We start from the raw sequence: 22,887 nt of genomic DNA, 5'->3' as shown, positions 1-22,887 counted from the left end.
CTCACTCCCAATGAGACTTATGACCCCATGGGAGTGAGGAATATAATAATAATAAAATTTCTAGTAATAAAAAAAAAATTGGGAGGTCAACACAAAGTCTATCATACCGCTCCTTAAAACCATCCATAGTCTGCACATTCACCACCCTCTCAGGCAATGCATTTCATGCTCCTACCACTCTCCATGCAAATAACTCATTTCTTACTGTTTTACTCACCACCTCTTTTTGTGACTTCCAGGGATGACCCAATTTTTCAAAAAAAAAAGTGATTTTAAAAAAGAAAATGTGAGAAACTGAAGCATAATGATGAACTAGTTCTAGGTTCAGTTTTGTTCTTCACAGGATAAGACAGAGAGTTTGATTATTCATGTTACTATATTATTTGAAGACAGCAAAATATAGTTGGAAACAGGAGAGTCACATGCATGAGATTAGGTGCACAGTAACAGAAAACTATAAAAGAAACTGTCATATTACAGTATGTCATCATCATATCACTGTGAAGGGATACAATGATGATGTAGTCACTATAACATGAATTGCATGAACTGTATGAATCGTATACTGTATGCAATTCATATTCAAGTTTTGCCTTCCTGTTCTGTATGCAATTTCTAGAGTTTACACCTATAAGTTATTAATATTGCCCAAAATGTTGCAAATTGTTGTAATTCCATGTTAAACAAATGCAGTTTTATCCATTCAAGCCTATGTAATAAAACTACATTTATCTTCAAACACGTAGATTTGATCCACTTCACATTGTTCAGTCTGTATGTAATACAGTTGGAAGAATAACAGGATAATATGCTCTTCAAATGGTAAAGATCTGAGTTTGATTCCTGTCATGATGAGAGAAATCTTTATGTGGCCTTTTTCAGCTGAAGGTAAGTTAGTCAATTTTATATGAAGAATAGTAGGGTTTTTCATCCTAGAATTTTTTTTTTTGTTTTTAATCCCACATGCAGGGTGAATCAGCCACAGAACACACACAATTAACAGACAGAAATACTAGTAGTAGTAGGCAGTACAGTATATAGTAAAGTAGAGTATAGATGAAGGATTAAGTAGTGTAGATAGTGGGTTGTGTAGTGTAGAGTGCTCTCCCATGATGATCTCCTTAACTTCTTGGAGGTGTCATGTAATAATAATAATAATAATATGATGTCATTTTAAAATGAGACTGACAGAGGTAGCCAAGACTAATAAATATGCAGTAGTTAGAATGGCCTTTCATATTTAATTGCTGTGTCAAATATTGGTTTTCAACAAATGTTAATGAAATTCCTTTTCCATAATTATATGGAAAAGGAATCATTTTATTGTTTAACTATATCTTTTACATATCTGATAAACTATCATTTAGGTATAATACCTAACAGAAATGCTGTATTCGATAGGAACACAAGCAATTCCGCCAATAGTGACTTTATCTTGTATTTCTTCCTCACTGGATCCTAAATTACTTCCTTCAATAGTAACTAGAGTACCACCTTCAACAGGACCACTAAGAGGATGAATCTGCCAAAATATACACAGATATGTGAGACTTAAAAATATATCAAAAATTATTAATATATAATTATACTCTTTAAAAAATTATTTATGAGAATCACACTTTACAAAATATGAATTATAAATCCTATACTAAGTTTATCAAAAAAAAAATAGCTAAAATTACTTTTTTAAATAAATGTTTTGATTAAAAAATTAAAAATTTTAATTCATATTTTCAAATGTCATGGAAAAGATCACACAGCATGATATTTCTAGATTTTTCTCTAATTTGCAGTATCAATTGTTAGCAAGTTCTTTCTTTCTCCCTAAAATATATATTATAGGATGAACAAACTGTCTATATTGGAAAAAAATAGACGACATACAACAGCATCAAAAATTCTCCAGGAAGTCACTGTTTCCTCTTTCACATAGACTGCAAAACAAATCATTAATGAAATAACCTTGAAAATATTTAAGATAACATATGTGAAGGATTTTATTCCAATATACATGTATCTATGAAATATGTGTCAATTTTGGTAACATGACCATAATTTTTGGTCAGTGTTTGATCAATGTATATGGTCCTTAATGCTAACATTGAAAACATCTATCATTTTGTTGTGGTAGGAATAATTATTTTTAATACTCTCATAAAGTTATTACATTTCTTCATTAATAAAATTCTCACAGAATCTCTAATACTTTGAAATTTTTTGAGATCATTTTCATTCTAGTTATGACAATATATAATAATTTAATATGCAATGGTTAAAGTCTAATCAATGCACTAATTGTCTAAGCTGTGGAGCATATTATCAAAATGTTAAATCAATCAAATTTTGTCATTCTATATGTGACATTAACAGCTAAAAAATTATTTCTTTTTTACATACCCAATCTATATGAGGTGGAGGGCAGCTTGTTGCTACAGGATCTACACAAGATTCACCATAACTACAGCCACCTCCACACCATGCACACTGATATTTCCTATCCCTTGTTAAGCACAAAGAACAGTCTGATCTACCACCATGACTTCCAAGAAGATGACATTTATACAGCGTCACTGAAAGAAAAAACGATAGAATAAAAAATAGTGTAACTAGTTATTTTAATGGACACAAAAATTATATAATGAGATAGTGCAGATATTGCTATATATATATATTAAAGAGGTTATATAAGATAAACAAGATTATCTCAGATAATGTCAATCATTATACAAAATCCTTAGAACATATGTATTTTACAAAATATCAAAATGATATCTTGTAAACACTGCAGGACAATAACATAATTAACTAGTTGACGTTTAAAAAAATCATCAACTGTTTCTATTAAAATACTTAAACAAAAATTTAGACCTACAGAGAGAAAAAAAATTGGAAGTCTCTGTGTATTTCGTACTTGGCAATGGAAACAGTAGTGTGAGAGATGGAGAGAGAGAGAGAGAGAACAGGAATACTAGAGGAACAGTGAAACAGGGAGAAGCTCAGGTGGACAGGGAGACATGGCATAGAGAGAAAGAGTGGATGTAGGAAGTAGTAGTGAATGTATGTATGTATGTATGTATGGGGAATGATCAGCATAGAAATGGAACAGATCACGATATCAGTGGAGAAGTTGAGATTGAGTGGAATATATGTGGTGGGGAAATCACAACCAACAAGTGGCTTGAGTAGGACTGGTTATAGACCTAAAAGTGAACTGCTGTGTTTATTTACAAATGCCAGAAGTATCAGAAATAATGGAGATGAAATGATGAAACGTATCACTGATTGAGTTTATTCACCCCAAAATTGTTGGAATAAGTGAAACATGGTTGAATGCAGATGATATCCTAATGGGAATAGAAGTAGAAGGATAGAGTGTTTTTCACAAGGATAGAAAAGACAAGAAGGAGGGGGAAGTGCTGCTGATGATAGCGGGTGAATTAATTCCACATAAGGTAGACATGAAAGAGGGAAATAGTGGTAATGGTTATGAGGCAGTGTAATGTAAGGTGGAGGTTGACAGGAAGACATATTTAGTTGGATGCTGCTATGGGCCAGGGTATGTGGAAAGATGGTGATGAAGAAATGTATAAAGAACTTAGGTTAATGAACAAAGGGAAGGTGATTATTATGGGCAATTTTAATTATGACAGTATAGACTGGAATGAAGAGATACCATTTGCAAATAAGGAAAATGAATTTCTTGAGTTTTTGAGAGACAACTATCTCAGGCAGCATGTAAAGGAGAGGATGTGATGATTAAGAGTTTTTGACCTGATCATTTCATCAAAGGATGTAATTGTGAGTGGGATTTTTCACTTTCCTCCAGTTGGTGTGTGGCTAGTCATATGCAGACTTATGTAAGGAAAAGGATATATGCAGAATGACAAGCTTAGGAGACAGCTTGGAGCTATAGCATGGAAGGAAGAGTTGAGTGGTAAGGAAATACATAACAGCATCAATGTGTGAATATATTCCAAAGGTCAAAAGGTTGAATAAGGTAGGTGTAAAATGGATGAATGAGGGGATTAATAATAGTAGTAATCAGTTACATGAAGAGTATAAAGAACAAGCTAGGAGAGTGACTCAGTTAGTAAGGAAAAACAGAAGTGCATATGAGCAGTAATTAACAAATCAGGTGAAGAAAAACCCTAAAGAGTTTTTTAGATATGTGGCAAATAAAAGGAAGAATGATTATGGTAAGATGATGTTAATGGATGAAAATGGAAGAATGGTAACTGCTACAGAAGACATTGTTGAGGTATTCAATAATTAATTTATAAGGGTGTTTCATTCTCATCAGGGTGAAATCATGAGAAACTTAAGTTTAGAGGACAGGATGGTTTAATTGTGAGTGAGCAGGAGGTATATGAGGAAATAAATAAACTTAATGTCAATAAGGTGACAGGGTTTGATAACATATCACCATGCATCTTAAGGGAATGTTCCAGGGTATTGGAAGTATCATTAGCATGCCTGTTTAATAAGTCTTACAACAGCACAGGCTCCAAGGGAGTGAAAAGAACATAAAATTGTTCCACTGCATAAAGGTGAGGATAAGGCTGCAGCTATAAAATATAGGCTAATCTGTAGTTGTGGTGAAGGTAGTAGAGAGAGAGAGAGAGAGAGATTGGTAAGAACCAGAATACAGAATTGATAACAGCAGTATTCTCTATAGTTGTCGCCATGAGTTTGTTAAAGGGAAATCATGTTTTACTAACATACTTTATGTACTATAACAAGATAACAAATGTCTTGGACAAGGGAGAGGCGTGGCATACTTAGACTTTGCAAAAGCTTTTGATAGACTGCCACATGACAAGCTGTTAAATAAACTGAAATAGATAGGAATGGATAACAAAATTCTGAGTTGGATCAGCGACTGGCTATCAAATAGGTATCATAGGTATTAATGTATATTAATGATATTGGGATGGGTTTAACTGGTGATATGCAGCTACTGTACATCCTAACTGACAGTAGTGCCTCTGAAGACTGAAACAATATTAGATATGAAAATACCTAACAGAGACCTGAAAAATAACAAATTAATTTGGAAGAAAATTACACATAATAACATATAATTTAATGTAATTTAATTGAATGTATAATTCTAATAATACATTATTATCAGAACTAGTAATAATATGATGATATTTGTCTTTATTTTGTTTTTATTTGTATATAATTTCTTTATATATATATATATGTCATCAGAGAAGCTCTAGAAGAATGTACTGGCCTCTCAGTAAATGGAACCAACATCATCCATATCAAATATGCGGATGATATAGTCCTTATTAACATTACTAACAGCAAAGAAGATCTGAAATCCATGATTAGCAAAATAAACCAAATTAGCAGTAAACTAAATAAAATAAAATAAAACTAAAATCATGACAATAGGGAAGGAAAAGAAACTAGTTAACATTGGCTGGCCTGGCTGGCAGAGTAGTTAGCATATCTGCTCTCCAGCCAAAAGGCTGCGGGTTCAAATCCTGCTGTGGGCATGGATGTTTGTGAGTGTCTGAGGAAATGCTAGTGGTGGTGGTGGTTGGTGGTAGATGGCATTGGTGTAGTTGCGGTCAGTGGACGAATTGAGTAGTGGAGACAGAGTTGAAAAGCAAGTGCCCTCCCTTGATGAGTCCTTGGATCCCTGGAGGTGTCAAATAATAATAATAATAATATTGATAATAAATATATTGAACAACTAACTCAGTTTAACTATTTGTGATCACTCATCACTGAGGATCTAAATTATATGAAAACAATAAATCATAGAATAGGTTTAGGTTGATCTGTAATAGGAAAGCTAAATAAAGTTTAGAATAGTAATAAAATAAGTAAACAGTTGAAACTAAAAATACACAACTCAATAGTATTGCCTGTGGTCCTTTGCGGATGTGAAAGTTGTATAACAAAGGAAAAAGAAGAAATAAAATTAAAAGCATTTGAATCCAAATGCTTAAGAAAAATAAACCAAAACTAAATGGACTGAGAAAAAGACCAATCAAATAGTGAGGGATGAATTAAATTACAAGGAACTAATATTAGACAAACTAAACAAAAGGAGATTAAAATGGTATGGGCATGTAAACAGAATGAATCAACAGAGATTAACTTATGTTGCCCTAGGGGCAGAAAACCACCAAACAGACAAGGGGGGGCAGACCAAGGATAAGCTAGATCACCAATATTAAGAAAGTTACTAAGATCAGCAACCTTTACGATCTTTTAAAAAAGACTTTATTAAGAGAAAAGTGGAGAAGATGGACTCATGAAATACTCAATCTGTCTTGACAGAAGAGAATCAATCATAATTTCTTATTATAACAGTTTTTACTTAATGTTCCCTGTAATCCAATTCCCAAAGAAGCAGTTCACTCTTTCTAGTCATGAAGATACTTCACGTGCAATCTTTGTTTGCTTACACTTAGAAAACAAGACTATAATTTCTTGCCTATTATAATTTATTGGGTCAAGAGGTTATTAAAAAAATTATGGAACACGGGGGGGGGGGGGGATGTGCATGGGGGTACCCCCCGTGTTTCAGACTGGTCGGCCGGTTCTCCTTGAATTTTGATGACTCGAATTTTTTCTGCCAATTTGGTTTGGTTAACAGAAAATTCAACAGCAATATATTTTGTCAATATTCTTTTTCTAACTAATTACAATATTTACCATTGGTTTTGTCAATAAATGTGTCGCCATTCCATAACACAGTCAGTGATGCCTGAATTTCACCTAAGTCTGCTTGATATGTGTACTATAATAAAATAAAAAAACAGAGGATAGTAAATTTTAGAATAAAACTGATTTTAATATAAATTTCAGTTAATCATTTAAAACTACACACTTAAGCATTTCAATAATGTTTTTTTTAAATATAAATACACATAGCAAAAAAAAAACTATAAGAGATAGGCAATTTTTTCACAATAACATAAATTTAGTTTAAATGTTCAAAATGCCACCATCAACACAAATACATGATCAACATCTCTCACCAACTAATACAGCAGGAAACTTTTTCGGTTTCTTGTTGTACTATCATCCACATTTTGTTCAATGTTTTGCAGTTTATGACTGTAAAACATGATTTTTAAAGCATCCCCACTCAAAAAAATTCAAAATGGTGAGATCTGGAAATCTTGGAGGGTATTCAAAAGCACTCCCTCGATGGCCTACCCAATGATCAGGAAATTCATTGTTGAGATAATCCTGCACTACTGTACGATAATGTGTGTGGGGGGGGGTGCAGCATCTTGTTGAAAGCACACCAATGTATCTCTAAAGATTGTTCTAATATTTGGTACAGCATAATCTCTCAACATTTTGTGATAATTTTCATCATTAACAGTACCATTGAATCAATAATGCCCAATTATTCTATATAAAGAGATTCCCATTCACACAATGATCCTAGGTAAATTGACATCTTTCTGAAGAGCTAAATACCAGTAAATGCTATCAATGAATTCAACACACTGATCTTCACTGACATTTTCATGCTTCCAGTAGCACTTTAGAACTATCTTTCCTTCTTCAAAACTTAATTGAGTATTTTCTGTCATTTTCCATGTATCTGAAAAATAAAACAAAATTATTTCATTGTGAAAAAATTGTATATCTCTTAGCTTTAAAATGTGATAAAAAGAAAATTTGAATTGTATGTGTTGTTCATGAAATATAAATTTTCCAAGTAGGTATACATAATTTTGAAACACCCTGTATGTTTTGTGATGGAGCAGCTAGCTTGTCCAAAATAGGATATGTTGCAATTATGGGAATTTGATAGACCAGATCGCAATAGTAATAGTACTTTATCTTTTGGAGAAGGTAAAAGGAACCTAATTGGTGGACTTATACATGAGTGTAAGGTGAAATTTCTTTAAAATATGTGTAGCACCTTCAAGAGTTACCCTGAATAAGGAATAATATATATCCTATGAGTCACCTCTTCTTGTAGAATTGCAAAAAAATTGTTATTAAAAAAAATGGTATTTCCTAATTTAAAACACACACACACACACACACAGATATATATATATATATATAAGTAGGAGTTTATAAGACATAAAACCAGAATAAAATGTTAACAATTATTTTAATTAAAAACCCGACATTTCATTCTAATTAAATGGGATTTCTTCAAGTGTAAACACACAAACTAATAAAGGTGACAACCACTATGCGGTTATAGAAGAGACTGATGCTTTTTAAAAATATATCTAATTATGTGTTGTGAATATTTACAAATTCATGTACATGAGTTTAGCTAACAATGGCTAGGATGTATTCAGATAAGTTGATACTTATGTTTATATTTAGATGTTTAGAATCTAATGCTATTTAGATATGATAGGAGGGGGGGGACACTACTAATGATATCAGACAACTTAAGTCCAGTTAGGGTAGAAATGCAAGAAAACAATGATAGTAACAATGTCCCATGTAACAGTGAGTTTGAGGCAATCTGATGTGAAGCAGAAGCTAACAGAATGAAATAAATGGTGGGGTGTTGCTACAGACCTGGCAGCTCAGTCACAGAGGACAAAGAAATGCATCTCCAATTTAGCCTTATGAGTACTAAATGAGTGACCATTATGGGTGACTTTAATTATCCAAACATTGATTGGGTGGAAGAGAAATCTCATGATAAAAATCCAGTGGGGTCTGGAGAGGATAATGAGTATAGAAGCAGTGACATTTTTATGCTTTAAACTAATGCCAGGAGTATTTGGAATAAAGGAAATGATTTGGTGGTGCTGATAGCATCAGCCTGGACAAAGATTATTGGGATCACTGAGACATGGTTGATGGAAGATGATTATGTAGAAAGTTTTTTTAACTTGGATAGACTATGTTAAAGATACAAAGCAATTTTATAAGCTAGGTTTTAATCCTTTTTTTCCCCAAGTGAAGCAAACAGACAAATAAGTCAAGTTTGCTCCTGAACATAGTTCAAGTCTGAGGCAACTCGTAGTAAAGGTGGAGTAAGCTCCACCTTTGCATTAGGTGGAAATACTAAGGAAAGTGATTGGATCTTACTCCACCTTTACTACAAGTTGCCTCAGACTTGAACTACGTTCAGGTGCAAACTTGATTTATCTGTCCGTTTGCTTCACTTGGGAAAAAAGGATTAAAATCTAGCTTATAAACTTGCTTGGTATCTTTAAAACAGGAAGATGATTATAATAACAGAAATAGAAGTAGCAGGGTACAGCATTTTTCGGAAGGATAGAAGGGGAAAATGTGGTGGTGGAGTACTGCTTATGATGTGATGACTTATGTCCTCTAAGAGTGGAGGCTTTGGAAGGAAGTGACATTAATGGTTTTGAAAGCATATGGTGTGAGGTAGAGGTGGGCAATACAGAATATTTAGTGGGGGTGTTGCTACAAGCCAAGGAGTACTGCGGGTAGAGAGCAGGAGATGTTTAGGCAGTTGAGCTTGGCAAGTGCAAGAAGAATGATTGTTATGGGAGATTTTGACTCTTCTTTATTTCCTCTTCCCAGCAGTATAAGCTGTGAAGAAAAAAATGCATGTAGTAATAAGGGAGTTGAATTTCTAGAATTCTTGAGGGACAAATGTCTTAGGCAACATGTAATAGAGGAAACAAGAGGTTCAAGAGTTGTGGATTTGGTCATAGCATCAGAAGAGCTAATAATAACTGAGATGACATCTTCCCCCCAGTTGGAGAGAGTGAGAGTGACCATGTGGTTTTGACATGGAAGATGAACAGACATGCAGGCGTATCAAAGAAAAGGAAACATATGTGGAATTATAAGGAGGGTGATTATAATAGTCTTAGATATCAACTTGGGGCAGTTCCATGGAGGGCAGAATTGGAAGGCCAGGATATCATTAGTGCTTGAGAAATGGTGAAGGAATATTTGTTAGCAGCAATAGTAAGCTGTATTCCACGAGTGAAGAAGCAGACACAATTTGGTGTAAAGTGGATGACAACAATATCAAACAGGAACTGCAAGAGAAAAAGAGATTATGGAAGGGATATAAGGGGACAGAGAAGAGAAGATGCATGAAGAGTATAAGACACAGGCCAGAAGAGTGACTAGTATGGTTAGGAAGACAAAACTGGAATATGAGAGGAGATTAGCCCTATCCAAAGAAAATCCTAGGGAATTTTTTAGCTATGTGGCCAGTAGGAGGAGAAATGATTGTGGAAGAATGACATTTTCGGATAAAATTGGGAATAGAGTGACTGATGCAGAGGACATAGTGGAGTTGTTCAATGAGCACTTTATTGAAGTATTTCATCCTGGAGAAGGTTTTAATACTAGAGGGGTAGGGCAGGTTTGAGGATTAGAGGTGCAAGAGGAGAGTTCCAAACACTGAGTACTCTGGATGTCAGTAAAGCAGTGGGACTGGATGGTATTTCACCATGGGTTTTGAGAGAATGTGCTAAAGAACTGTCAGCTCCTTTGACCTGGCTTTCAATGAAAGTCTGGCTATGGAAAAGGTACCCAAGGAATGGAAGGAAGGTAAGGTAGTGCCATTGCATAAGGGCAGTAGCAGACTGGAAGTATCCAATTATAGTTTGTGTGTCATCAGTAGTTATTAAGGCCTTGGAGAAATTAGTGAGGAACTATATACAGTGTTAGGAAAATGAGGGTAATGTTATCTCTGAGAATCAGCATGGATTTGTTAAGGGGCACTCTTGCTTAAGCAATATGATCGTATTTTATAATAAAGTGACAAAAGCAGTTGATAAGGGAAAGGCACACTGCAATTTTTTTTTGATTTTGCAAAGGCATTTGACAGAGTGCCATATGATAAGCTGATATTTAAGTTGCAGCACATGGGTTTAGATGTCAGGTTAGTCAACTGGATTTTCAGGATTGGCTGTCTGATAGGTATCAGAGAGTTGTGTATGGTGGGGCAATATCAAGGAAGCAGAAGGTTACAAGTGGGGTTCCACAGGGCTCAGAACTGGGACCTGTATTGTTTCACCTTTATATCAATGACATTGTCAATGGATTGCAAGGGGATATTCAGTTGTTTACAGATGACGTGAAGCTGGGAAGGGTTATCAGTAATTGTGCAGATGTGGCAGACCAGCAAAAGGATTTGAATAAACTAGACAGATGGGCAAATTAATTGAGCTATCAGTTTAATGCAGCAAAATGTAAAGTCTTGAAGTTTGGGATACATCAATGGGAGGCTGCATACTCGATTTGAGGAGCTGTACTGGAGGAAGTAGGGGAGACAAGAGATCTGAGGGTGATGATTAATAGAAAACTGAATTTCAGGGGGCATATTGCAAAGTGGTGAAGGTAACTCAAAGGACTGCTGCAATACTGAGAAGGGAGCTAACCTGCAGTGATAGAAGTGTAATCATTCCATTGTATAAGATCCTGATCAGACCACACTTAGACTATTGTTCTCAAATTAGGTCCCCATGATTTGAAAGGGGATAAATTAACTGTGGAAAGGGTGCAGAGGCAGATAACAAAGGTGGTTTCAAGACCCTACGATGTTAATTATGAGGGTCGGCTGAGGGAATGTGGACTGCAGAGTTTGGTAGATAGAAGAAGAAGAGGTGATATGATCAAGACTTTAAAATGTTGAGAGGCAGTTACAGAGTGGACACTGGGGGAGGTCTTTTGCTTGGTGGAGTAGCAGGAGGGAGTGATGACAAGGGGCCATCCCTGGAAAGTATGAAAGGAAGCTGTGAGCAAGAGGGGTGAGAAGTGGTTTCTTTGCATGGAGGGTGGTGGAACCGTGGAATGCATTGCCTGATAGAGTGGTGACAGCAAGAACAGTCAGTGAGTTAAAGGAGTGGTATGATAGACTTTGTGTCCTAGGAAGAACCTCCCATGATGAGTCCCTTGACTCCATGGAGGCCTGAATAATAATAATAATAATAATAATAATAATAAATAAAGTGAAATTTATTGAATTGTTGAGAGGCAACTTTCTCAAGTGGCATGTGAAAGAAGGAACAAGGTCAAAGAGTAGTGAATTTGTTCATTGCATCAGAAGGGATCTCTGTTAAAAATATGAGTATTTTACCACCAAATGGTGACAGGTGATCATGTTGTGCTTTCTTGGGATGTATCTAATTATACTGATGTTCCCATTAGAACAGGTTACATGCAAAGCAAAATTATGATCAACACTGGAAAATACTATCTTTGGTCCCATGTATCAGTTTTGGTCCCATGTATCAGTTATTGAATGGGAAAAATGTTGGAGTGCATTGGAATCTTTGAAAAAGTGCTTAAACGAGGCAATATCTAAATGTATTTCTAGTGTTAGAAGAATAAATAGGTTGGGAGTGAAATGGATGTACAACGTTATTAAGCATGAGATCCACAAGAAGATGATTTTGGAAAGAATATCGTAAGAATAGGAGTGAGATGAGTTATGAAATACATAAAGCTCAAGCCAGAAAAGTAATGACTATTGTGCGAACAGTTCCAGTATGAAAAGAAATTGGCCATGCAAGCTAAAGGCAATCCAAAAGAATTATATCATTATGCTACAAGCAAAAGAAAGAATGAGTGTAGAATAACTTTATTGAATGCAGAAGGTACTCTAGTGATTAGCTTCTAATACTTACTCATTTAATAATATCAATTAATGAGTGCTCACTTTGCTAAGATATATCAACCAAGTGTATGTAACATAGTGCCTAGTGCTACTGCTACATTGGATGAAGAGTTAGAGGTTCATGAAAATGAAGTTGAAGAGCTGTTGCATAACCTGGATAAGAATTTGTCTATAGGGACTTTGGTTTGGATTTTAGATGGCATTTGAGATTTTGCTAAGGCATTTTAGAGAATACCACACAAAAGGCTGTTGCATAAACTGGAGAATATGGGACTGGAATATAAACTCTTGACTTGAATCAGTGAATGCTTGACAGACAGATATCAAAAAGTGGTATATGGTGGGTGTGAATCTTCCAGATTTAAGGTGACCAGTAGTGTACTTCAGGGTTCAGTCCTTGGGCCATTGTTGTTCAATCTATACATTAATGACATTACGAAGGGTCTAATAAGAGAAGTGCAATTTGTTTGCCAATGATGCAAGGAGATAGGCGGGGAAATTGGGGATGCTATTGATATCCAGCACTTACAAATTAATGATTTCAATAGGCTTGAAATTTGGGCAAACAAAAAGGCTATCATTTTAATGTTAGTAAGTGTAAAGCTATGGACTTTGGCATGATGAGATTTCCAGCAGCATATTATATTAGCAGGGTTATGCTACAAGAAACTGATGAGGTTAGGGATCTTGGTGTAATGGTGAATAGGAATTTCAAGTTCAAAGCTCACATAGCAAAAGTTTCAAATACAGTTCAGAGGATAATTGCAATGTTGAAGCAAACCTTGACATGTAAGGATAAGGAAGTCATTTTGCCCCTTTAATAGCCTTGATGCAACCACATCTGGATTATTGTGTGCAGACTTGGTCTCCCAGGTTCCAAGAGGATAACGAATGACAGTATGTGGATTACAGACTCTGGTTAACAGGAGAAAGAGGGGGGATGATATTATAGAGGTATATAAACTTTTGAATGGGTGTTATAGGATATCATCTGATGAAATTTTTCATTATATGGAAGGTGAGGAGACAACATGGGAGCATCCACTGAAGTTAAGTTTGCTTGCAGTCAAGAAAAGGGTAAAGAGGAAAAGGGTAAGAGTTAGGTTTTTCTCATACAGGGCAGTGAGTGAGTGGAATAGTTTGTTTTTAATGGTAGTGAGCACATACAGTGTGAATGAATTTAAGAGAAGGTATGACAGTTGGTTTTGGGCAAGTTACAGCCTCCCTTGATGGGTCCTTGAATCCCTGTAGGTGTCAGATAATAATAATAATAGTAATTTCTAAGGATTCCCAAATTTTTCTCTTGGTTATGTCATAGCAACAATGTAATAGTTCCAATTTATCCCATAACACTTGATGTCTCATTACCAAAGCATTTTGTGGGTCAACTGAAGAGAGCACATGTGATGACAAAGCTGAGGCTTCACTTCCATCCGAGAAATCCTACGTAATTAAGATGAAACGTGTTTTTTAAAATAATTGTTACCACCTTATTCCAGTTTTCTGCCTTATAAACTTACTTATTCATGAACCAGCAAAGTCTAGATGCTTATATATATATATATATAGGATCCTAATAATGCAATATTTTTTATGAATTTCACACAGTTCTCTCTCTCTCTCTCTCTCCATCAAAGAATACTTTTCCAATATTCTGCAGCTCTGATATTATTTTTGTTATCATCCATCCACACACTCTCTTCACAGTTCCTTCATTCCCTTCATAACTAATTACCAGATCTAAGCACAGTAATCCAGATATGGTATGATCAAGGCTTTAAAACCACCACCTTCTTATCTCATCATTCAGGATATTCAGGATATTTTGACAGCACTACATGATTATGTTATTATTAATTTCCTATCAACAATTTTCCACCAAATTAGTCTATTACTTGTCAGCATTCCAATATTTTTGTAACTAACATTTCATCCTTCTAAGCCATTTCTGACTCAATCAATCCACTTTTTTATTTTTAATATATATCTGATCCACACATGAAAGGCCACAAGACCTATAGCATATTACGGCCATGTGTGGGCAGGAGGAATTTGTTCACATTTTACTTGAACAGCTGAAGGTTGTAAACTTTGGAGAAGGCAGAGTGGGGAAGATTGTTCCAAAGAAGAGAAGCAGATGGAATGAAAGAGGAGGCAGTAAAGTTGATTCAGTGAGTTTCATGATGGACTGTAACAATGGCTCTTGTTCTAATGAATTTGGAGGAAAGTGGAGGAATAATAGTGGCCAATTCAACATATTCATGAATTGGCCACTAGAGGAGGCAGAAACTGAACATCTGTGAGAGAGAGAGAGAGAGAGAGAGAGAGAGAGAGATCATTAATTAGCATTTGTATTGATTTGTATTGTATTGTATTAATAGTATTGAGTTGTATAGAGTTATCAGTTGTGAAGGTGTAAAGTAGTGTTATGTGTGAAAAAGTACACCAAGTTTTTCAGCAGCTGTGGAAGCTATAGTTGAAATGTAGTTGTGCTTGGAAAGATCGGAGGTGCAAGCCGGTCCAAGAAGAGAAATCTGATTGTGTTTGGATATCCCCATATTATTTAGGATAAGGTGGGGTGAGCCTTTCTTGCAAGAGATCAAACAGGACTAACTTTTGGTGGCAATGAAGTCTACAAGGTGTTTTCCTTGTCCCATAGGAATATAGCTAGGAGAGCAGAGTTCAGGCCACTGGATGTGGTAGATCTTGAGGATTCTAATACTTGAGTACTACAAAGTTTGTCAAATGAAAAGGAGGAATGGAGTGTACTGTCATCAGCGAAGCAATGGATAGGATGGGAAGGCTGTGAGAGCCAGTCATTTCTACAACAGAACAGAATGGATGGATTATGTGTTACATTCCAGATTATGTAACACATAATCCATCCAAGAGTAAAAGTCACACATTAGAAGTAATCAGAACCTTCATTTCTTAGACATTCTCATCCTAAGACAACCACAACCTAATAGACATCTGCAGTTTTCAGTTTGGAGTTATCAAAAATATGTTTATTGCATGTGCACATCAGAATCTCTTCTGGAAAAAGAAATGATGTTGATATAATCTACTCTTCTTAACGTTTACAACTCTGACCTCATCCCTAGCCATGAGCTTCATCCTCATTCTCCTTAGAAGTTTCAAGTGTTTCTATTTCTTTTGTCAAGGATATGCCAGAAAAAATCTCTACACTAATGCATTATGTAAAATCATCCAGTCTCCTTCCACCCTGTTTGGAATTAGTACCTTTCCTGTGCTCCCAAAAGATCATCTTCCTACTGCTTTCCTCATTGATGGAAAAGTGAAGGAACCTGATACTGGATTCCTTGTTTCTGCAGTTATTCATATTACAGACAAATGAGTAGATCTGTTGTTGGTACACTTAGAAGGAGACCAAGATACATTAAATTCCACAAGTCTGATAAATCTGATGTTGCCAGGCATACTATTTTTACCATACACAGAGTTCATTAAAAATTGACAAAAGTTATATCAAATTCATTTTAATGGAAAGGGTGTATAAAGAAAGCTGCAAAACTCTTATTTGCAAATGTAAATAGAAAAGACTCTTTGAATTATGTAAGATAACTTCCCTCTATTTTGGGAAATTATCTTACATAATAGTCCACACTGTTGTGTTATTTATTTATTTATTTTTGTAACAGTTTAATCCTTTTTTGTTTTGGAACTTTTAATGGCTTTACAGATCAAGTTCTCATGCTTGTAACATCAAATAATCTAATGTATGCTTATTTTGTAAATGTTACATTATTCTCTTCTCTTCAACACACTCTTGAATAAAATGTTCAAGAAACTCAATCAAAAATTCTGCAGTTATTAAGAGATGTTTTTTCATAACTATTTCTGTTTTTATTATTAATATAATCTTTTCAAATGCACGACATTAGGGAAGTGAACAAATGTTGCTCCAGGAAGCTGATCAAGAGAGAACAACAAATTTATGAAGATTAGAATTTTTGATTAGAGAGTAGTTAATCAACGGAATCAATCGCCAGACGTAGTCAATAGTGATGTCAGTGAATAAGTTTAAAGAGATATGTGATATGATATATGATATGTTATGATATGAACTGCATAATAAGGTAAATGTGGTCCACTCAAGGATTGCATGAAAGTTTTCATGTAATAATAATGCATGGTAATTGATGTTTCCATCTAGTTTCATTATTTCTTTGAAAAAACATCAAAAGCATCATTTCAGATTCTCTGAAGAAACATCAAATAAAAAAGTTTTTTTTTCTGTTTTTTCTGTCAATAATCACCATTTTTTTATTCAATGCACATCCACAAGTGATACTGTAATGTTGTCTATACACATGAAGCAACAACAATGATAGGAAATATCATCATCATCATCACCATCAAATTCCTGCCATGTACCCTCAAGGGGTGTACAGGATATGATAGTACTACATGAAAAAAATTACATCATTATTAATTTCCTATCTACAATTTTCCTCCAAATCAGTCTGTTACTTGTCAAGACTCCAACATTATCAGATCTTATATTTCTATCGTCCAAAGCATTTTGTACCGTATCAATCCACCTATATCTTGGTCTTCCTCTGGGTCGTTTTGCTGCCAACCTGGCAGAGAACACTTGTTTTGCTAATCTTTCCTCACCCATTCTGTTTAAGTGACCATACCACCTAAGATTAGCTCTGCTAACGCATTCCTGGATGCTGACAATGTCAAGTTCTTTCCTAATATCCTCGTTTTTAATATGATATTTCCATTGATGCCATCTGTTCATGCCTATAATCTTTCTCAGGACTCTCATATCTGTGGTCTCTAGTCTTTGGTCAAGTGTTTTACTTCTGACCCAGCTCTCAGATCCATAAGTTAAAATTGGTTTGAACACTGTCTTGTACACAGCTAATTTAGTGTTCCGACAGATTTCTCTCTTATTCCATATGAATTTATTCAATTGACTTCCCACCATACCAGCTTTGCTGATTCTATTGTCTATTTCTATATTTAATTTACCATCTTCAGTAAAAATCTTGCCTAAATAGCTGAAATGTTTTACTTGTTCCACAGGTTCTCCATTCACAACACAGTTGACATTTTCAATGATTCTGCCTATTTTCATTGTCTTTGTCTTTTTATTGCTGACCTTCATACCATATCTATTACAACAGCTATTCAATTTAGTCAGAGAATCTTGCAGACTTGTAGCAGATTTATTTAGAAGTATAACATCATCCGCATAAAGCAAAGAGCTGACATTAACATCTCCAATTTTGATATCATGTTTAATACCACTTTCCTTCATAATGTGATCCATATAGATAATGAATAACAGAGGGGATAATGTACATTCTTGTCTCACACCAGATTTAACATTAAACCATCTTCCTGTACTTCCTTCAATTCTAACTGCTGACTTACAGCTTAAATAAAGACTAAGTATTGCTTGATATAATGCCCCATTGACACCATATAACTGCAGCGTACTGAATAGGTTCTCTCTTGGCACCTTGTCATATGCCTTTTCCAGATCGACAAAACTTAAATACAGATCTTTGTTATATTCCCATGCTTTCTCGACTATTTGTCGTAAAGTGAAGATCTGATCCTGACAGCCTCTATTTGGCCTGAATCCAGCTTGTTCTTCACCAAGCTTTCCTTTTCTACAATTCTTCTCAACCGTTTCTCAAGTATACTTGCATAGATCTTGCCAGGAACACTCAGTAGGGAAATACCTCTGTAATTCTCCCATGCAGTTTTATTTCCCTTTTTATATATGGGTACTATGAGAGCTCTACTCCAATCATCGGGAATTCGTCCCTCTGTCCAGGCTTTCTGAACTATGCAGTGCAGCCACTGTATGACTCTTATACCACCATACTTCATCATTTCTGGTCGAATATCATCTACTCTTGTTGCCTTTCTACATTTCAAGCCTTTGATGGCTTTTTCTACTTCTAGTATGGATATGTATTCCTGACTGCATGCCTGGTCAGTGTTTTTTACCACTGTGCTGTCATCACTGCTTGTTTCATTTAGCAGTTTTTCAAACTAATTACTCCATACTTCAAGGATATCTTTTTCTCCCGTTTTCATGTCACCTTTATCATCTCTAATTCCTTTTACAGCACTCTTTCCTCCATTCTTAAGCTTCTTCAACAACCTCCAGAATATTTTGCCACCTTCTTGATATTTATTTTCTATATTCTTGCCAAAGTCCTCCCATGACTTTTGTTTAGCTAGTTTTACACAGTGTTTAGCATTCTTGCATTTGTCTCTATATTCTCTAAGAGCACAAGCTGACTTATTTGACAGGAACTTTTGGTATGCTTTCTTCTTTTCCTTCACTGCCACTTTAACTTCCTGTGTCCACCAGGGAGTTCTGATTTTTTTATCCTTACAGATAACCTCACCACATGCCTCTCTGGCAGAATCAATCAATGTTTTCTTCAGAGTTTGCCACTGAATCTCCAAGGTTTGATTCCTGTTCTCAAACTCTTTCATTTTTTCTTCAATAATCTTTGTGTATATTAGCCTACAGTTCACATCTGAGAGCTGCTCAACTTTTATTCGCTTTAAAACTTTCTTACATGTTATTCTTTTCAATATGAAATTCAATTTTATCCTGCTCAAGACTAAATAGTGATCACTTCCAATTTCAAATCCTCTGTACACTGTGGTGTCCTGCACCAGGGAGAAACATCACTATCAACAATAACATTGTCAATGAGACTTTTCTTATTCCTAGCCTCTTCTCTTCATGTGAATTTGTGCACATTTTTATGTTGGAACATGGTGTTAGTAATAACCAGTCCATGTCCTGAGCAGAAATCCAACAGATATTTGCTATTATTATTAGCTTTGCTCTTTATTCCAAATGTTCTCAAAATATTTTTGTATGTCTTACAATCATTTCCTACTCTGCTATTTAGATCCCCAACAAGGACCAACTTTTCCTTTTTCATTGTGTCAGTTGCTTTTTCTAAAGCGTCAAAACATTCCTCCACTTCTACCTTAGTAGAACCTTCTGTGGGAACATAGGCACAAATAAGTCTCATTGTCCAGTTCCCCATTCTTATATTTGCCCACATTACTCTACTTGAGACTGATTTCCATTCAAGAAGATTAGCCTCGTATTTTGTGTTGAATACTATGGCTACTCCTTCTTTTCCTTGATTTCCTTTTCCTTTTCCTTGATAGGAAATATAGCAAGATTATTCTTTGCACATAAGTGAAAGAAATCAATTAGATTCTTGTTTTAATCCTCCCAAGCATAAGTAAACAAAGTTTGCAGATGAAGTATCTTCACAAATAGACTTATATACATTTCTGACTTCACATGAACCGTAAATTTTCCAAAACCAGAAAAGAAAAAAAAAAATCAAATTATTAATTGGCCAACTTCTTAAAGGAAAAACTTTCAACTTCCAGAAAACTTTGGTAACATTTTCTATAACTTAAATGAGTTGAACTCAAAAATACAGAAGATGAATGATACAATGGCTGATACTGTCAAGAAGATCTGAGAGCTAAAAGAAAATTTGTTTCCTATTAAGAAAAAACACTAAATAAAAAAAAAAGTGGCTGTGTTCCCTAAGCTGACTGCATTTTATGAAATGAGAAAGATAAACAAAATTTTGTATGCGTACCTAGCAGGAATAAAAATACAAGAAAACGCTGCAAATATTGATGCATTTGAGTAAGTACAGCTTCAAGAAGATTCTATTGGATAAATTAAGCCAAAATTTCTTTGCCACAGTTTTGGGAAGAAACAAAAAACTGCAAGAAAAACTAATTTTTTCTTTAGAAGCAGAAACAGATGCTTCTTTTTCCTATGGTATACTTTCGCAAAAGTAAAGATATCAAAACGTACTATGCAGAATGAAAGACTGTGTGAATTTTTTCTCACGGGTAATATCTTTTGATTACAGTAAGTAGGTTTGACTGAAGGTTTGACTAACTCCTAAGCTCCTCACAATACTACAGTATCATGCATTGAAACTAGTTTCTTAAACAATAAAGCAATCTTTTCATTGCTTGGTAAAAAAAGAGACAATATTGTATTCAAGTTCTTCTAGATCTCTGATTATGTATTGTTGTAATGAGTGAGCAAAAGCCCTTTGGCTTTAATAATTATTTCTTCTAAATTTTTTATGAATATCAAGTACATTCTATTGCTAAAAGGTTATGGAACTATTTTATATATTATTTACCATGTTTTCTGAACAGATAACAGTGTTGTCACGCACTCTTGCAAATACTCGTTCTTTTGCTCCTTCAATTTCAACAACACACTGAAACCCTTCCTAAAAAAATTACAAAGATCATTCAGTAAACAGAAATTTTCAAATGTACAAGTATTTTAAAATACAAAAATGCATGAACGAAATATGCTTAAATAATGAAGTTTTGCAGCTTTTATTTATTCACTACCACCTTTTTCAAAATGTAAAAGTAGTCATTAATTTTACTGATTTTACTGATGTCCTCTTTTCACAGCAATCACAATATCAAACAACTGCATTCTTGCTACAGCAAAAAAAGCATGCTTATCCAATCTTATGAGAAACTGAAACTTCACACAGTGTAGCAGGATTGCTTAATATATAAAAATATCCTGTATAAGATTTGTTCATTACCATTAAGAATACTATTCACAAAGTACTAAAATAATAGTTTTCGGTTTCAACAACACAAACTAATATTTATCAAAATAATAAAAATAATACTAAATAGTTAATATAATATTATTTGTAATATTATTAATTAATATTATAAACACTAAACCATATAATTTAAAAGCATTAAAAACATTGTTTAAAAATATATTTCCCTATTTGGCAAATGGTGTCACTTTATTTATTTAGTCAATCAGTAATACAGTTTTAACTTATATATTGCAGAAGTGATATTTAGCATACAAAGGAACCTGATGTTTAATGGGTCACATTGCTAAAACTGTCAAGACCTTGACATAGAAATAAAGAGGTTACAGTTCCATTGTTAAGGCACTGATCATGCCATATATGGATTACAGTGCACAGATCTGGTCACCTGCTTTTCAAAAGTATGAAAACATATGGTCTATATCAGTAAAGTACATAAATGGTCAATAGTGCTTTTCTGTGTAGATGGAGGGTTAAATAGTGACGACAGTAGGTTGCGTGAAGGGAAGTCCTTGGAGTTCTTGGAAATATTGCATATGTGCCTATCCATATCCAGTTGAAAAATAGGGAAGCTATGTTCATGCTTTCTAGTAACATTTCTTTAAAGCATCTCCATAGTGCAATTAGAAGAATGACAGGACACTGCACTCTATGATTAAGAAAAGACCTGAGTCCGATTCTCATCATGATGAGAGGAATCTTTATATGGACTTTTTCAATTTAAGTGAGTTTACCAATCTCAAAATGGGTGTTAGAAAAGATCAGTAAAACTTTAAGGCTCCTTAAGGATAGTGACAGAAAGTTAAAATATTTTGGACACATAGAAAGGATGGAAGGAGGACTTCTCAGGACAATAATAAAAGGTAAAGCTCCTGGAAAAAGAGGCAGGGGTAGACCATCAATGAGATGGATGGCATGTGGAGTGACTGATCTTCAGAGAGTTGAGGCTGCCAGAAAAGCAGACAACAGGGCTACATGGTGAGGCCTGGTGTGGAACATCACCGAGCATCAGAGTGACCATACGGCATCTGTGGATGCCCAGTGAACATAGTAGTACCAATTTCACCATGAGGGTATCAGGGTTTTTTTTTCTCTTGAAAATGCAGGTTTTTCATCCCGCATACAGTCTAATGCAAGCATGCAATTTACAGATTGATCGTGCCAGTAAACACACTTATATTATAGCACATAATAGCTATATTTCCTATACTATACTATAATATCCTATTATAGCACAGCATGTAGATAGTGGCAGTATTTAGATGGAGGATTACATAGAGTGAAGTGAGTTCTTTTTAGTAGAGTGAGTCCTGCAACGAGTCCTTATTATGTGACCTCGTGGAGGTCACATAATAATACTGGAAAGGATCCAGAGAAGATTGATTATAGTGGTGCAGATCTCTGGAACATTCTGTATGAAGCCAGTTCAAGGCAAATGCTATTTGCAGAGCCTTGTGAATAGGAAGAGGAAGCATAACATGATTGTGACATACTGTATAAGTTTGTAAGGGGTTGTTACTGGTTAAATGTAAGTGTATTGTTGAAAGGAAAGAATGTCAAGAATACATGGGAAATAGGGGTTGTTGGAGAGAAGCAGTATCAGATTGCATACCCAGGATAACCTCAGGAGGGTAAAACTAAGTGGAAGTTAAAGCGGAATGA

At 34.8% G+C, this 22,887-nt stretch overlaps 1 protein-coding gene across 1 annotated transcript in view; it reads right to left on the bottom strand.

Moving 5' to 3' along the window:
* Positions 1–22,887, bottom strand: part of LOC150108311 (plexin-B-like) — a 331,489-nt gene that overhangs the window by 192,313 nt on the left and 116,289 nt on the right. Inside the window, exons 10-13 of the mRNA XM_090390442.1 lie at positions 20,773–20,865; positions 6,679–6,763; positions 2,398–2,570; positions 1,377–1,522 (exon numbers count right to left, since the gene is read on the bottom strand). Coding sequence (XP_090246568.1) covers positions 1,377–1,522; positions 2,398–2,570; positions 6,679–6,763; positions 20,773–20,865 — 497 coding nt within the window. The remainder of the gene's footprint in view (positions 1–1,376; positions 1,523–2,397; positions 2,571–6,678; positions 6,764–20,772; positions 20,866–22,887) is intronic.

This window comes from Typopeltis vanoorti, chromosome 3, assembly GCF_054136105.1.
Source record: "Typopeltis vanoorti isolate ZY-2024b chromosome 3, IOZ_Tvanoo_1.0, whole genome shotgun sequence".
NCBI classification, from domain to species: Eukaryota; Metazoa; Arthropoda; class Arachnida; order Uropygi; family Thelyphonidae; genus Typopeltis; species Typopeltis vanoorti.
This window is presented reverse-complemented; position numbering and strand designations above follow the sequence as displayed.